Genomic DNA, 18,897 nt, shown 5'->3' on the forward strand with positions numbered 1-18,897 from the left:
TTTAGAAACGGATCCGCTAATAGAAATCAACCTAACACATTCAGATTCGTTATATACGCTAATGCACCGCGTGGCGTGGCGTGGCCGAGCACTGCGCCCACGTTAAATGTAACCGGATGTGCAAACCGTACCAGCAAGCCTTGGGGAACGTGACTCTCGCGCGCGACATGTCAGAAACTGCTCGAGTACCGTTTCGAAAGATCCATCTGGCATTGGCGCCTAAATATAATGACACACATGTGTAATCCGCATTCGGAATCTTGCTCCTCCCCGATCACACGTTGCTCGTTCGATTCTTTGTTTCTAAATTGCAAGCGACGTATCTCCTCAATTTTTTCATTATTTTTAAAACTTGAGGAAATCTCTTTTTAACAACAAAATTTAAATTTATACGTGCGTTGGCGTTAATTTTTGAATTGATATAAAAGTTATATAAAATTGTTTACAAAGGTACATATAGTGTGCTTTACTATAAGAGAGAATTTTTTATACGACAGTTCTGCGTAGATTTCATCTAGTTATCGTGTGCGTTGCGTTTCATTATAATTACGCACGGAAACAGGTATGTTTGCACAGCATTGATTAAGACAGTCTCTTAAATTAGTTAAGTACCACCGAGTGATAAACTCGCAAATTAGGTCTCTCTCTGCACAATCGTCGACGGCAGGAGCAACGAGACCGGAACGGTCAGGGCCGGCGAGCAAAGATATGATCGAGGATAACACGTCGTTGGTTATAATCACTGACGTGATAACTCGCGGCGTGGTTTATGTTTGGTTCAGTTATGTATATGATAACGATGCGTAAATTCACCGAATGACGCATCGCGTGGCATTACGTTTTTAAGTAAAACCGAATTTACAGACACGCAAATATTGTTAGTACTAATTAACTATGTTATTCAATATAATTATCGTTAAAGATATGAAGAGCGAAATTAAGAATGTTTCTAAAGCATAACGTGTAATTACCAGAAACGTAATTATATAAAAATAACGCGATATGAATATATATCATGAATATCCTATGCGTTCCGCTGCTGTTCGTCTTATAATTATGCTCTTAGTAAAGTGTCAGCGTAATAGACGTGAACGAATTTAATTCAGCATATCATTAATGTCAAATAATGCTGTAAACCTTTTTGGAAGAGGATTAAATTTTTAATCTCGTGGTAAAGAATCGTGCCAAGAGTTGTTCTGCATTTCAACGTAAATTAGAACGCACAATCTTCTTTTTAAGTCACATACATTATTTATATATCGCGATATAATAAATAAAAGTAAAACTCTCGCGCAATGTATTTGCACGTAATTTTAATTATAATAAATTAATGTTGCTCGCGTTTCGAGGAGAGAAAGGTGCACGCGGGAAAGGCGGGAAAGGAGGGAGGGGAAGAGATAGAATGCGAATAAACGCTGACTGCAACGAGTGCAGCCTTGCCTATACTTGTCACTGATCGAATTCACAATCATAGTTAAATGTTACTACGTTATGCATAAAGATTCGTAAAAGTATCTTGACGTAAGACGTGACGTTTCTCGGCTTTACATCAACCACATTCGCGCTGTCAACGAAAAAACGCATACGCGCGCGGAATGCCGTCCATTACAAAAGCCCATGCATGACGGTGAACGCGACCGGTCGCGTCTCGCGTCGCTTTCCTCCGACTTCCATTTCACTTGCGATCTTATCCCGAGATCTACACACGAGATACTTCGGTCGACGGGAGCAAACCGAATTAATATTATATTAATATCTCATCGTTATAAAACTTAAAAATGAAAAAGAAATTTGTATCTTTCAGAAAAGATGCAATATGTATCTATTTATGAAAGTACTTATGAAAAACACAATATAGAACGTGATTATAGTGAGAAGGAAGACGGCTTCCATTTGTGTAATTTGCAATTAGCTAATTCGAGGTTGAATAATCTCATTAAATTAATTCGGACATTATTGTCCAAATATAGGCAGCGCGTAGCGATAAAGAGACTAATGAATGATCGACGAGATGGTACGAATATAAAAGCGATCGATTGATTCGCCGGCCAATTTTAACGATGATTTGCGTATCATCGGCGCTCACGTGTCCGATCGGATCATTTGGATGCGCATATTGTTGGCATGTAAAATATTGCTAGACGTTTCGCAGTCGGCAGACTTACGTCAGGCAGCTGTTTAGCGAGTCGCGAACTAGGAAGCTACGCTGATTGACCTTGTGACGTCGTTCTGTTCGAGAATGAGAAAATGAGCTGACGTAGTCCACTACTCGCCAATGACGTCGAGGTTGGTACGCGATGATAGATAAATCAATCGGAAGCCAATCAATGTCAAAGTGATCAGCCATGAGGTACTGAAATGACGGATTGTTCTCTCTTCGATATGATAGTTAATAATCGGGTTAATATTCCATTGTTGACTCCTATTACTGTTATCAGTCACAGGAATTATATACAGAGAACCGTCATTATTTTTCGAGCGGATATGTTGACTGTATTAGATATTTCTAATTTTAAAATATAAAAAAGGCAAATCTAAAATAATTGTTATCTGGTGCATAAATATCAATTATATAGTCAGAAACTCTTACAATAAATAGATAAATACCAAGAATATAGTAAAATTTAAACTTGCATATTATTTTTATATTAAGATTCAAAAATGTAAATAGCGAAATCTTATCAATAACATGTCTTAAAAAGTAAATTTCATTAAAAATTGATTGTTAAAAAATGGTGATGATGGCACTCAATTAATCTCACGCGAAAGAAAAATTAGGATGTAAACAAAATGGAAAATATGAAATACGCTGCTTAGTGGAACTGTTTAACTTACCTCGTAAGTATTCCGATTTGATTGCAAGCCTGAAGTGTAGTCCAATGTGACAGCAAAAAAGTGCGGTGCGACGAGTAATATCACCCAGCATTTCCATAGATCGTTTATCAATAGTAGAAGATTTATTAGTAATTACAGGTTGCTACGGGACTATCTACTGAAGAGCTGATTACGAAGTACACTGCAGTGTAAGCACGTACAGACATGAATATTATATATAAGTAGTTCAGAGAAAAATCCTGAAGGATCTGTTATATCAATAATAGAAAATTATTCTGTAACTCTTATAAGCTAACATAATCTAATATATAGTAAAAGTTTTATATTATAAATATCGTATAAAATATTGAGTTGAAAAAGCGGCATATATATAAAATACAATATATTGAAATCTAATTTGAAGTATTGAAATTTGAAATTAAATTAAAAATAACGATACATATAAATGTAATTCATATATTATTAATATTAATGTAATTAATATAATTTCCCTGTCATGATGAAAAACGTACATGTCATTTTAAACGTAGGTATCTGATGTTGTTCGTGGAATGGGGAGGTTGAAATAACAACGCATTTTATTATTTTGTAATAATAAAATGTATTAAATAGATAGTGTTGGCAATACTTATCAAACTACAATTTATGTTTTCGTGTATTACATGAGACTTCGACTCCGTATACTCCGTGTATACCGAGCGTGTTACTTTGCATAACAAAACAAAAGAAAAAAAGATCATCGGGGAGAGGAAACGATCGGCTGAGGGTCTTGAAGTAGAAAAACCGAAACAGAACAAAATGAAAAATCCAAATCAAAGAATCGACACACGCCACCCTCTCCTTTTTTTTTCGAAATCCCTCTTCGAGACGCACGGCACTCTCCGATCCCTCTTCCCGTTACAATTCTTTTCATAAGCCCGCGAGTCCTCTGACAACGAAAATCTAAACGCATTTCACGGTTATCATTGGTTACATGGTCCCATTGTGGATTAGACCGAAGCCGTTCGAGAGTACCCATTTAGAGACGAATCTATCCTATTTTTCGCAGAACTTTCCAACGATCGCCAATCTCATTCTTGACTCTGTCAAAAATTTCGTTTGTCCATTTAAAATCAATTTCCTGTCGGGGAAGAATACATAAAAGTCAAACGAATTCACGACTCAAACAAATCAAACCGTTCAAATAAAGTTTAAAAAAAAAAGGAAAGAAAGAAAATGGCAATCGCGATAAGTTCGGGGATCATAGGATGGAGAACAAGCGGGACTCCCTGCGCGAGTGAGACTCGAACGACTTCCGCCAGCCTATCAATTGGCTCCCGTTGTTTCATTTCGATTGTCGCACAAATCTATAATATATATTTAGTATGTATCACCGAAGACACTTTTCTTTTCACAGCTGAATATCTCCCGCGCGCGAGGATAATTGGCCGTGTATCACATTTGAGGCGTTAAGTATACGCGAAAAAAGCATTTGCTGCTTTTCTCTCTCTCTGTTTTTCGCTCTCGCCGTGCCTCCCGGCGGACATCGCCTTCGGCCGGGAAAATAACGAATTGCGCTGGCCGACGAAAGGAAATCGGAAAAGGGACTCGGAAGCGTTACAAAGGAAGAAACGGGCCGCGAAAACGTACGCGGGATGTCTGTCGCGCATATGTTGTGTGGTATATGTTGCGTATGCATATATGTGTGTGTGTACATATATTTACATTATATACATACACATATACACACTACGTGTATGTGTATGCATGTGTGTGTGTGTGTGCACAGGCGGGATATATCGGTTTCCTCTGAGAGCCAAGAGATCGACCTGTTTCACATTACGTCGTAACGCGCATTACATATAGCGTGTATCTAATCTGTGAAGAGCGCAGTATAAAATATTGTATAAATATATAAATACTTGATTGAAAAAATAAATATATTAAATTAAAAAAGAGACATACACGTAAGGTAGATTATTTGTTACTTTAATTATTTATCCTTAGATATTTATATACGCAGAAAAATATTAGATATTTGATATGCAGGTCAAGTCTATAGGAGAATAAACGCGAGGCTGGCTGGATACATGTGGAGTCCATCCGATGCGCTCGAGCTCGAGCATAATTAACCCTTTAGTTGCGATACATGAGACGGCATTTTCAAAGTTTGTACAATAAACGAAATGGAAATGCACCGGTACGACATACTGCGCAAATTTATTATTTCTATAGTGGCTAAAATCAAACAACACATTCACAAATTCATAACGAAAAAAACCGTGTACTGATTATTTATTCCTAAAATTATATGTATTCGCTTTTATTACGGAGTTCTTTAATTCTAGTTGAACGTATATGTATATACAGCAACCAAAGGGTTAATAAATTGACGCACTTAACAAAAATTCACGGAAGATGAGTATATGTTGCGTTTAATAATTAATCTATTTAAAAAAAAAGAAACTAAATTACATTTCGATAAATCAAATATTTTGTAAACCTAAGGTAAATCAAAATTTACGAAATCCGCAAGATGACTTTTTTCGAAATAAAAATAAGCTAAAAATTTGGTTCTATCTTCCGCGCGTTAAGTGACACAGTGAATCTTATTCCACAAGCAAAGAGCGTATGAAAACAAGAAACATCGAACTCGGCAAATAATAATATATTTAACTTGCAATAATTTAAATATAAAAGAAAATATTGAAAATAAAATAAATAAATAAAAAAAAAGAAAATCCTCGGTAATACCTATTTCAGTGACAAAAAAACAGAAATACTTCCGTTTTTCGGTTCTGCAAGAAAGAAAAAAGAAACATTTGCATGCATTCAATTCCGTAAAAAAAGATTGCAGATCCAGCTAACATCAAAGATAAGTGAAAAGATTCGAAAGATCAGCGAGTTTTCGTTCGGCAATTAGAATTCGAACGTGGCATTTCAAGACGCATTTTCGGGACTCCAAATTGATGCGTCCAGCCACTGTGCTTCGAACGGGACGCCGTCGTCGCTTCCATGTGCCCGATGACGATTGCCGATCGCGAAGCGTACGTCCCTCGACGTTTCGGCCTCGCGACGAGCAACGTCGTGTATTCGTAAATTTTTCTATAAAAGACTAACCGACAAAAAATTACACCGCACACTTTTTCTCAGTCTCTGTGATCCTCTTACGAGGCCTGAGCGTCTTGCAACTCGTCTTTCTGCGTAAGGAGAGACTTTCACTCTCCGCGTCTGTCTCAATCTGTCCTCGTCTCACTCTCTCTCTTTCTCTCTCTCTATTTCCGTCCCCGATTTCTAATTGCACGACTGGCACAACGAGGATTGGAGGTGTTATTTTAGCAGCGTTTCAATTGCATTTTCCCTCGAGTAAAGAAACTTGCTCACTTCGCAATTAGCGCTAAATGTAAGCATCTGAGTTCAGAATTATTACAAAGCTAAACTTCTTTTCTGGTTTTTGTGTATTTTTTGTTGTTTTTTTTTTTCGATTTTATTACTTGAATTTCCTGAAGTTTGAATTTTGTGATCGTCGATTTTCGGACGTTATATCATCTTATTTGGATTTAGTTAAAAGTTGAGAATCTTTAGCTTTAAAGAGTCATCGTTCAATACTAATTGTAAATGTATATTGAGAATATGAGTATGGTGAATGTCCAAAAATGAATATTTTAATAAATTGAATCTATACACTTCCGTAGTTTTTCACATTTTGATATTTCTAAACGAGGTAAAATGCAATTGTTACTCATAACACCTTCATTTAGACAATCTGTTTCGTTCTTATAAGCAGTAAGATTTAGTTCTGACTTTCGCATCGTCACATAGTATCCTTCTTTTGACGCTCGTGTTTTAGAGATAAATACATATTAGTCATGCTACTTTGAGTATTGATAAAGTGTCCTCTAATATTTTCTTTAACAAACTTGACTTTAACAAATGAAATTATTTAAAAAGGAAGAAAATTTCAATAAGAGTTTTGGCAACACTCAGAAAAATACGATCCCAGTATAATAGAATTAGGAAAGTATCCATCATAATCGCGGTATAATCGGTTTCTGTGGCAGAGCATATCTTAATTACAAAACGCGAGCGGCAATGGAAGATAAATGTCAGCTCGAAAATCAGAACAAAAATCGCGACTAAATTCCATCATTATCAGTTGAAGTGTTAATAAGAATCGTTTACGTCGTAACATGTATGTATCACTAATAATTTTGAAAGTCTATATATAGCACAAACTATATACAATTGATTATAAATAGCACGGGGCTTTTTTGGTTTTCGCGACGACGGCAATGAGAAGTATGGGGAGTCGACTGATAGGGAGGAATGATTGCTGCTAAATAGAATAAGATATACTTAAATAGAACAGATATACCGATGAAAATAATAATGGTATATATCATAATAATATAGTAATGTGACACAATAATAGCATTTACATTAGAACGCCGCGCTCGCGTGTCGATGACGATCGACTGATGCATTTTGTGACAGGATAGAAAGCACTCGCGTTTATTTGTATGGAGAAAAGAAAAAAAGAGGAGAAATGAAGAGGCAGAATCTACTTTTCATAGTTCGTTGCAGGGGGACACTGATTATGAAGTGATATTACTTGCGAATAATAATAATATAATGATAGAGCAATAATTATAATAATTAGTTAATAATTAATAATAATAATAATAATTATATTAATAATAATAATATAATAATAAAGTAATCTATAATAACAAAGTTGCATCCAAATATAAATTAAACGAAAACATTTCTTGTTGTAATCATAAGAAAGAGTTTAGCGTTTATATACAGAATGATATCGATTTTCGAAAACCACGTCAGTTTGTAGGCGTTTGTATTTTTTTTTGTAACTAATTCACATCGAAGCGACGCGGGGTCGGCGTTTTCCCGTCGAGATTCGCCGGACGACGGATTTCCACAATTTTCCGTCAATTTTGGGTTTGTGTCTCGAACAAAATGTCACAAACAATGTCAAAAATGTCTCTTCGAGAAATCACGCGGCCCGCACGAGCGTTCCGACTTCCGCCTCTCACGCTATTTTCTTTCTCTTTCTCTCTCATTCGTTCATTCATCCATTTGATCATTCAATCTCGTTCATCTTCTCTCTCACATTTTTATTCTTTGCATTTTTATTATTACAGCATATTTTTTTATAGTAGATATTTCTATATGCAATAGTTACCACATTTTTAACATAGTATTACAGTTATCACATTTTTTGTTGGGAAAGGGCAATACATACGAAATCGGCATCACCATAGCTCTGTCGTTCGCGCCGAAGTGAGTCTCTCTCTCTCTCCTCGTCGCGATTATGGGTGCAATATATCGTTAAATATGTAACATATACATGTGTATATATAAAAAAAATGAAAGGCAGAAGTCAACGAGCTTCGCGACGAGAAAGAAGTGTTTTTTTCCATCCGAGAAGAAGAGAACGCCAGTCGAGAACCGACATGAACGTTCCGAACAATTCGGTCACACGAAATGTATCTCTTCTTTCTCGGTGTGTGTGTGTGTGTGTGTGTGTTTGTGTCTCTTTGTGTATGCGTGTGTGTAGATATGATCTCTCGTGTATATATTTTATAAAATATATACACGAGAGATGTGTATATATTTTATAAAATATATACATATAAAATATATTTCTACTTATTTCTTCATACACTTATTTTAAAACGCAACACGCACTCAATCACACTCTTTTCTCGCATTATTGTCCATTTCTCTCGTTATTGATTCTTATCAACTCCCACTCTCTTTTTCTCTCTCTTTCTCTCTCGCTCAGTGTATCATCATCATTCTCTCCTGCCTTTCATACTGTGTAGCCTATTCATTGTAATATGGAAGACAATCGAAGTTTACAAAAGGCACTCACTTGCGCGATCGGACGACCGCAGTTGCACTGGAAACGGCGTCGCAATGAAAATTTTTCGAGCGTGTTCTAAAAAGAAAGTCCAACTACACCTTGCTACCTGGTCGCTTCTTACACGACTGATAAAATAAAAGAAAGAAGAAAAACCTAAAACTATCCTACAAATCTCTACTTTACAGTCCATTTATGAAAATCATCACGAACAAAACCTTTTGTTCTAAGCAAGGTTGCGCATGTGTTCAATAATACAACAACGTACTGAAGCATTCTCGCGTTACACGAACATAAAACAAGCGGAGCTGGAAACATATCGTCACGAATTTACGCCGCTGATCGATCTCGTTCATCCGCGATATGCTAAATATTTCCATATTTCGGGACCAAGCGACATCGCTTATATAAGAACGACAGCGATAAAAGTGACAGTCGCGATAAATCATGCTCAATTCAGAAATGTAATTTTACCGTTTTTTGCGGCAAACGACGCCGTTTGCAGTGCGCGTTAATTGGCTTCACACATATATATATCTCTCTCTCTCATTCAATCACTCACTCACTCACTCATCCACTTTGTCATACACTCCTTCCACTCGCTCTTTCTCTCGTTCTTTCGCTCGCTCGCTGGAGTGCTTATTCTCACCTCTCCTTTCACTCTCGAGACAACTTTCCCCACCCTTCCTCCTCCGGAGAAGAAACTCGACAAAACGTAATCGTACATGTGTTATTTGGATATTGCAACATTTTACCTGCCCCGGATTTAGCGACGCTATACTCGTATAGCTCGAAAAATTCAACGGAAGGAGGCGGCGGACGCGGACAGCGGGCTCGTGGGAACCGGGAGGCGTAATGAGGATCCACCAAGTGAGATCAATGAACAACTTGCTCGGAGGAAAGTCACGTTTCGGAATAAATTTACGCTTGGTATCCTCTGTCACCTACTGACCCATCCACAGACCCCTCTCTCCCTTTTCTCAATATCGTCCTCCAACCATTTTCATTTTCGAGCCTAAATGAGCGGACTGAGACTTTCCGGGCTGACTTTTCTGCTAAAAAGTCACTCGCATTTAACGATAAAATATGAGAAAGAAGAAGAAAAAGAAAGAATATAATAAGATGATAAATATGTATCAATAATTATATGATAATATAATAATATGTAGTAATATAGTAATATATTACAATAGTACGATGATATATATGAAAATTATGGTTATAATAATATATAAAAAAGGAGAGGAAAGGATGCTAGTTCAAGGATAATGAAACCTGACGTGTGCCTAAAATGCTTCTCAAGAAAACGGCCGATGGCGGGTAAAGAGCTACCGCGTCACGGCGATACCGCATATGTAAAAAAAAAAGAAAAAAGACGTTAATTCCACTGACAGAATCCACTGCGGAGAAGCTATCGCCAAAAACTCGAGTCAATCCACATGAAAATCCTCCTTTTCCTTTCTATTCCTAGCGCGAAACTCGCCGAGAATTCGCGTCTCTCTTCTTTACGGTTCGCGCGGCGACCGCTCTCTAGATCTTGAGGTTATCGAAACTGTCCAGGGCGTTACTGATCCTGTTAAAGACCGGCAACCTGGACTCCGTGTTAGGTGACAACGGGGAGGGGGTTCTGGGTGATACCTCGTCGGAGGCGAGTGGACTGCATACCCCATTGTTGCGCGGGCTCGGGCTCTGTCTCGAACAGGCAAGCAGACTGAAGTCCTGACCGAAACTGAACGGTGTCGTCTGCAGATTCGTGCATGAGACCGTTTGCTGGCTGCAGTCGTCGCTGAAGAAGCTCGCCATGGAGTTCGTCGGCGACTGACTGAGGCTAGACGACGGCGAGACCGAGTCGGCAGAACTGCCGAGCGAGAACGTCGGGCTAAGATTGAGCGGTTTCGGCTTCGTCGCCCCGATTACCGAGTTCACGGCGTTCACCTGATGATGATGGTGTACCGCGTGATGATGATTCGTGGCCAGGCTCAGCGACGATGTCCGCAGCAACGGCGGCTGATTGAAGCCGTTCGCGTTGGTACTACCGAGGCTCAACGAATTCGTTCGCATGAGGTTCGACGTGGTGGCAGCGGCCGCCGCGGCCACGGCCACGTGGGACGACGCGGCGAGTTGCTCGAGCAGGCTGACGTTGACGCTGACATTATTGGCAGTGGCACTGTTGTTCGCGGCGGTGCCGTTGCCGGCCGCGGACGCTACTGCAGCGGCGGCCGCCGCGCTCATCAGCGGATTCAAGCCCATTAGGTTGGGCTGCGTCGAGCCCAGCTGGGCGCTCACCTTCTGATTGTGTATACGCGCCTCCTCGAAATTGTGGATGAAGTGGCAGCGCGGGCCGTACGGGCAGAAGCCAATCGTGTGGAAGGTACGGCACAGCTCGGTCTTGTACTTCGGGTGGCGCGCCAAGTTGCGCAACTCGCCAAAACCATGCGCGAACTGGCACTTATCGCCGTACTTACACGAGCCACTCTCTTCGTACGGTCGGCAGAGCTCCGTCTTGTAGCGCGACGTCGGCTCGCTCACGCTACGGTCCAGCTTTCGATGTTGCTCGATTAACGTGGTCATCAAGGAGGTGTAGCTGCGTTTCAGAGGCGCGTGTCCGTTGCCGACGTGGTTGCCGCCGGCGGTGCTACCATTCGTGGTGTTCGTCGTCGTTGGAGATGACGGAGGCTCCTTCGCCTTAGTCGAGCCCGCATTCTGTAATCAGACAGGAAGGAGTGCGTTTGATTAACCCATACAATTCCGAAATTGCAGTTATTCACGCGCGACACATCGCGATGATGGACGCGTTATCGGGCGGTAAACGGAGAGATGCCGCGCGAGTAATTTGATGTTTGAAATGGCGGCGCGGATGATAACCGAGGCTTGACAATTTCGCGACGTCATCGTGCCAGTGAGATAGCGTGTCGAACAGACCGGCGGCAGGCTGTCGCCGCTGCACTGGCACGATCATTCGTTTCAATGGGGAGTCAAACAATGCGTCGTTTGCTAGAAAACGGAAAGCAGACGTTGCGACAATGGCTTATGCAAGTAGCAGATGAACTTTGAGAAGATTCGAAAGTGTTGAAAGTTCTATAATTATACTTAAGTACAACGCGCTTTAACTCGACTTTCACTTCAATTTTGAAGAATTTCTCATACAATGCATGCCGATATTTGTCCTGTCGTGATTGTACAATTAAATTAAACCAAAGATGATGTTTGTTTAATATAATAGAATAACATCGAATACATTATTGATTTCATAAAGTAGCGCAATTTGTTAATATATTCGATATTGTTCTATACGCGAATATCACTTTTTACAATGATCAATAATATTCATATGGATTGTATAAAGTTAGCAATTTTTTTTTAAATATAAAGTAATTATTGTCGAATTAAAGATTAATTTAAATTACAGTCTTATGCAATGTTCTATATAAAATTTAATGATATAAAATATAGCCAACACAATCTCGAGATTATCACAATTAAAATAACGAATAAATATCTTTATCGGGCAAAAATGATAACACAGTTCAACGTACTAAAATAGACTTATAGCACAGGCATATCAAAAAACCTCAATAAGATCTCATTTATAAGCCCTTATCTCTCCCCAACCGGCGTAGTCAATAGATAATAGAAAATAGAAAATAAACAGAGTCAGATAAAACCGTAGTGTATCTGAAGTGATGCCACTTCAACTGCAATTGCAACAATTTGTTCCAAAAAAAAAAAAAAAAAAAAAAGTTTTTATTTAACCTAGATTTTTCTTCCGGTCGTGTAGACAATATTTTCCTTAATTACTTCGATAACAAAAATGAAGATAAATTGATAACTGTTAATTTTAGATTTAAAGAACGATAAATCGCTTAAAGAATGATAAATGACAATAACTGAAAAGCAAACAGATATATTAGAAGTCATTTCTAATCTTTCGAATCACTCAAAGTAAAAAATTTTTGTTATTCTGGTTAGAAATTTGATTATTCTTTTGCAAGAATCTTTACCGAGTCTTTGCACGAGCTCATATTCTTATTTTTAAGCCAAAACATTGTTGTGAGTCAAAACATTTATAAATTGCTACTTAATATGACAAACATTGTACTATGTCCCAAGCTATATTATTTTCCATATATTATCTTAGAAAAATAAAGGATACAATAGAAAACAGTTTACGATTAAAAAGCAACAAGATTCTTACCAAAGAGCTAGTTCTAATATGACATGTTTCGCTATTAAGAATAAATCATCGAGAGATGCGTGTCTAATGTAAGAAATACGAATCTCACAGTGGAGCGATTCATTTATTATACTGTTGACTAATTCGATACGGTCTTTCACAAAGATTGATGGGCACGAAAGGGCATCGGCGAAACGCCTCGTACATCCTACTCGTATTTCCCGGAATCACGTATGTAGCTTCTCTGGCGACTGCAATTACTATTATTGTCGAACAACTACACGCTTCAAGAAGTCATGTTCGAATAGGTCGCTCTGATTCATCGCACGAGACACCTCTTGAGAAAAACAGTATTATCATAAGTTATGTGGCGCCAGCTTTATAAGGGTTTCTAAGGTGCTTTGAATTAACACGATGCGACATGTATCTTAAGAGCACTATAAAGTCTGCCTCAATATATATATATATATACGTTTAGAATTTTTCAAATAAAATCTTGAATCAAATAGAAAATAGATAAATGTTAAAATAACAATCGCGTGGAAAATTTCAGAATATTACTATATGACCATCAGCAGCATGAGTACTCATATGTTAATGATCTTTTTCAATATTTACGCAATGTTGCGAGCTTGATGATACGATAAGTCACGTAAAGTACGAGAGTACAATAATCACATGTAGCCCGACTAAAAAATAACTTGAGCGAGACGTGACGCGTACAAAAACCACGTAGCGATAAATAATAACCAATCAACGAGAGGCGAGTCGACGTCAGAGCGCTAAGATTCATAAATTTTTTAAAGAGTTTTTCATATAAAAGAAGTCTATTAAAAATATATATCTGCATAGTAACGCAAGTTTTGCGTCACTTAATTGCATCATTAATCACCGAAGGAATAGCGTAATATCTCCCACACCTCGTTTTTTTTTTCTTTTATGAGCAATAATCATCTCTTACCGCGTGTAATATTAAACAATTCAGAAGAGATATTATCACGAAGATGTTATCGTCGTAGATCAATTGAACTTTTAATCTTCTTTATATCGCATAATCGATAGGCGTGATTATCGAGATTTTATTACGTCAGGGATCAGCGACTTTGACGATAGTAATTGCTCCTTTTGGCTGTACTTTAATGTAGAAAACAATGAAAACGGGACTTGGATAGTGAAATATCACAGAAAAATCGGACGAGCACCAGCATAATACTATTAATCCCATTAAACTTTTAAAACGACTTTGTGTATTATTATAGATTCTATAATAGGTTTGTTGCCCCATGAAAGACGATTAGATTCCTAAGCCTTCCGTGTTAGCTGCAAGCAAAGATTTTCTCATTCGATTCTTAAAGATGTATGTGAAATAAACTGTTATATATTTAAAAAGAAAGCTGTTACGTGAAAAATATTTTACAAATAATTGACTCAGTCACGAACACTACTAGCGTATTATTGAAATTATCTGTCTGTTTTTCGCAAGTTTATCATTTTTGCTCAGATTTTGCTATCTTTGCTGGCAAGCGATTTATTGCCAATGAATGACGAACATCGAGACAAACTGCAATAAATTGCTACCACGCAACTTTCTTCCATTCCGTCTCGTCAGAGAGACGACATATCCGACTAATTATCAGTTACAGTTACGCGCTCGATGACATATGCAGAAAAAATCCGACGTTTTTCCGAGCGTGAGATCGCACGCAGGGGGATTCACGAGTGTCTGGAAATTTCCACCAGCACGTGCGCATACGTGCCAGAGCGAATTTGTTTGTTTCATTTGTCAGTATACGAGCGCAGAGCACACGCACACACGCGCGCGCGCGCGTATATCCGCACACTTCTTCTTCTCCTTCTCTCGTAATTATTCCCTCCGAGTCTCCATATGTTAAAGTGTGTGTTTATCGTAAGCGCACGGTCGCCGGTAATCGTCCGCACGCACACGCGCGCCTATTTTATCGTTCATGCGTGCGCGTACGTGTATGCGTACTCGTGATTACGAGTAAGCATAAATCTTCGCGTCGCACGCATATACGTACACCGACAAGAATATATCGCGTATCTAATCACGCCGATTTGTGTATTCTCCAGAAGAATATTGTCTATTTTTGATATTATGAGTGTTGAGACAAAATCATGCTCCAGGCTGAGAGTTGTTCTAAGCAAGAATTTATGACTGCAAAAGTTGAAAACTCATATTAATCAATTTGTACTTATTAGTTTGTATTTTAAACATATTAATATTAAGTTTCCTTTTGAGAGCAATTACGGTTGCAAAGGAATTATTTCATCATTTATAATCGTTACGCTTTAAATATTAATTACTTTTCTTGACAGCTATAATAATTTAAAATTGTGTTAAATCAAAGAGTCAGTTATATCAGGAAATGATTATTTTCAGCAACTCATGTTTCTCTGAATATTGCTATGTCCCAGATAATTATAACACAGTCTAACTAATTAGTTTTTACAAATATCTGAGACTTTGATGAATATTCAATATATTCCTAATAGAATAAATCGCTTAAAAAATAAACATATATTATAATATATTATAATAATTATTGTGACCTTTTTTAGTATAGAGTATTTTTTATTGTTAATTTCAAATAGCTAGCTACTTAAACAAGCGTGAGATTTTCATAAATTTGATTTCAAATAATTAAATCTTAAAATTATTCTTTACATGAATTCTATATATGTAGTACATATACAAATATACATGTAGTATATATAGAAATATATAAAATGTATAGATTAATCTTTTTATTAAAACAGGAAGAAGAAAAGATTGGTTTGAAAGTTTTTCCCGGAAATAGATTCTGCCTGTTAAAGCACCGTATATACTTCTAGCACAGGCTTTTGACTGTGTGCGCTCCGTAGGCGCCTATGGTGAGAGGAAGTACCGCCTATATCGGTAAGAGAAAAAATAAACCGGTTGGATTTTCTTCGTAGATGTTGCGATCCTACGAAGCCGACGACGTATGGTTACGAGCGGCGTTTCCTCCACCATCGTCGATGAATCACTATAATAGACTAACTCGTCCCGAAAAAGCGCGGCGTAAACTGTGTTTTCAATTATTTAAAGACGAAAGTGCAATTCCGCGAAGTTAATTTTTACATACGTTGCGACACACGTGGTGAGTCCCGTTCATTCATTTTGCTGACGAAACGTGAGACCGATAAAAACAGGGTCTATTATTAAGCTTACTCTGAGATATAAAACAGTGCCACTTGAACTTGAACCAAATTATTTTTATGCATGAAAAATAACGGTATTATAAGATGAAAGTGTACATTTTGTGCTCTTCCTCTCATGGAAAAACTATTTTGCTTTTGAAAGTTTTATATTTTATTAATAATTTTTATTTTTCGTGAAAAAATATTGATATTTTCCTTTCAAGTGCCTTGTGCGTTTTATCGAATATCTTATTTGCCGATTTTTGCAGCTAAGATGTTAATATTAGACTTTAAAATATGGCCTGTTTGTTCGTGAAAATACAAAGATTTCATCAGTTCTGGATGATACAGCTTAATCCTTAAGTGTGCAGCTTTGCATATATGCAAAGCGACTTTTCGATGCTCCGTTTATTCTCCCTTATCTTATTCTCTAGCTCTTTTTTCTCTTCTGGATGAGAAGACCCTTCTGGGCCTTCCCATCTGTAAAGGGTTCAAATTAGTAAAGAAGAATCCTTTAAATATTTTTTTAGGATTCCTTAGGCAGGCAGTCGTTATTTATTAAAAAAAAATACTCAGAATGCTACAAAAAATTGCGCATTTAAGGGTTAAAATTTATGATACGAATAACAATTATACAAGAAAATATTTTCCCTTTTTTTGTAGCTAAAAATCTTCTATGATACTTTTCCATATCTTCTGAAAATATGCAGTAATTTAAGATGAAATATATACATTTTGTATCAGACTACAGCATAATCTTAATTCTATTCAATCGTATTTATCCTTATCTGCATTCTTCAAACGTTATTAGTTTGAATGCACAGAACGACACCGGCAGTGTGTTCAATTATAGCCGGCGTGTGTTACTAGTTCCGCTTTATTTGCCCTCTTACTCACTTGGCGAACTTAATATTCGCATCGCGCATCGCGTTCCACGTATCGAGTGTTGAACAATGACGATTATTTAACAGTCTCTGTTTGTAGATATCGATCTTAACAGCGGGGGCAAGTTGGTTTTGCGAAAGTGGCGTGATGCGCGCGTCTCCTGACACGACGTATGTATGATTCATGAGCATTTATATGCCAGGGCTGACGGAAAGATAATTTTCAATATCTCTGCGATAGTGGTTTTCAATAAAGAAACGATAATTCTTATGTTCAATACCCTTACAGTAAATAAAGCAATGGAAAGCGATAGCGCGAATTATCGCGTCGCGTCATTCTCTTGCCAACGGTGTTTATGTGATTATAACGAATAGTAAAGTATATGACTACTACGAAGGATCTCACAGTAATATTTCACATTATGATCCTTTTAAAAATCACGTAAAAGTAAAACTTCGAAAAATCTTGTTACAATTACATGTCATCATACTTCACTGAAAATTATCAGATGTTTCGAAATTTAAAGTGCATGAATTAATCAAGATAAAAAAAAAAGCTTTTGTCAAAGTCCAGCGATAAAATTCGATCTGCGAGTAACTGCGAAATAGAATTTTTAATAAAAATTTTTTATAACTAATAAGACAATTTATCTTCAATATCTATGACGTAAATGACTAAAAACTTTTGTAATTGAAATGCATTATTATACCCTTTGTCAGATCTTCGGCGTGTGGATGTAATAACTATAGAAATGTCACAACTGTCTATAAATGTCGAAATCACACAAGAGACGTTAATGACAATACGTGTGTCGAAGTAGTTCCCTTCGTACGAGAATGACACGTGCCATTTCGAGAGATCAAAAACGTGGATGAGATAGGTCAAAGGTAAACCCATCATTCTCATCAACGTGGAGAAACTTACCCGTTAAGATCTTACATAAATTGAAAATGATACGAGCATCATTCTATTGATTCATAAAATGCACATAAAATATTTACGTCTGCAACGTCCGAAAAAAAAAGAAAAACGAAGATAGCTTATGCGTCGATTTCACTTTATATTATCCTAACGAAGATAAAAACGCGTGATGTTCGAAGAATTAGATATTCAAGGTTGGTCGATAGTGAAAGTACGCTCGTGGAATATTGAAGTATTAATAGACGATTTGTTTAAACTACGGTATGTGTCATACCGTAAAGGTTTTTTTGGCTGTCAGGCTGCAATACATTTCGAAGAAACGAAAAATACAAATAAAAATCAATTATCTTCGTTAAAAAGTACGTGTCAATAGCGAATAATTTAACAATTTCATAGAGACAGCACACGCGTATCAAGAGGACACGGTAGTGTCTTGCGCCAAGTATTACGCGCGGAGCGAGACGCACCGTGACTCTTTTACGCGAACGCACGAGTTGTTTTTTATTACACAAGCATTATCAATTATTAGTAAAAATTATTCACTCTTTTTTGCGAAATCGCGAATTGAAAATTAACAGTTCAGAATTAAATGATTAAAAGATTCGCGTGTATGTTCTACTTAATTAAGATTATTGTATTTAATTATAACTTTCAACTAGGAAAGAAGACGTGCATGACCGCGCTCAATCGCTTCAAGGCGCGTATTCGCGTTAGAAGAAACCGCGCACGTACTCGCAGGTTAAGAACGTGGATCTCGAAGGTCAAAGGTGAAAGTAACGTGGAGAACGAGGCAGAAGACTCGAGATGGAGGGAGAGAAAGAGAGCGACTGAAGAACGAGTATGGCGCCGGCCGGTCGACCGACTGAATGGAACAGCGGCGCTTCGCGCACTGATTCTTACGTAAGTACGGCACAGCGTATCGTCGGGACTCCTAATTATCCTAATTATTCGCTTGTCCGGCATAGAACCGTCCCGACGTCCGTCTTGAATTTCTGTGTTGATCGCCAGCTGCCTGTCCTTTGGCCCAAAGGACCCTTGTGCT

General features: G+C 37.7%; 2 protein-coding genes across 3 annotated transcripts in view; one reads left to right on the top strand and one right to left on the bottom strand.

The window, feature by feature from the left end:
• Positions 1-3,411: 3,411 nt before the first annotated feature.
• The window catches only part of Tis11 (Tis11 zinc finger protein), a 35,290-nt gene continuing 19,804 nt past the window's right edge, over positions 3,412-18,897 (bottom strand). For both annotated transcript variants that reach the window (XM_071784251.1, XM_071784252.1), the window contains exon 2: positions 3,412-11,398. In XM_071784251.1, the coding sequence (XP_071640352.1) occupies positions 10,226-11,398 (1,173 nt within the window). In that variant the 3' untranslated portion in view covers positions 3,412-10,225. The remainder of the gene's footprint in view (positions 11,399-18,897) is intronic.
• The window catches only part of LOC139816626 (uncharacterized), a 105,865-nt gene continuing 105,444 nt past the window's right edge, over positions 18,477-18,897 (top strand). The window contains exon 1 of the mRNA XM_071784254.1: positions 18,477-18,755. Within this exon, the coding sequence (XP_071640355.1) occupies positions 18,696-18,755 (60 nt within the window). The 5' untranslated portion in view covers positions 18,477-18,695. The remainder of the gene's footprint in view (positions 18,756-18,897) is intronic.

This window comes from Temnothorax longispinosus, chromosome 7 (genome assembly GCF_030848805.1).
Source record: "Temnothorax longispinosus isolate EJ_2023e chromosome 7, Tlon_JGU_v1, whole genome shotgun sequence".
Lineage (NCBI taxonomy): Eukaryota > Metazoa > Arthropoda > Insecta > Hymenoptera > Formicidae > Temnothorax > Temnothorax longispinosus.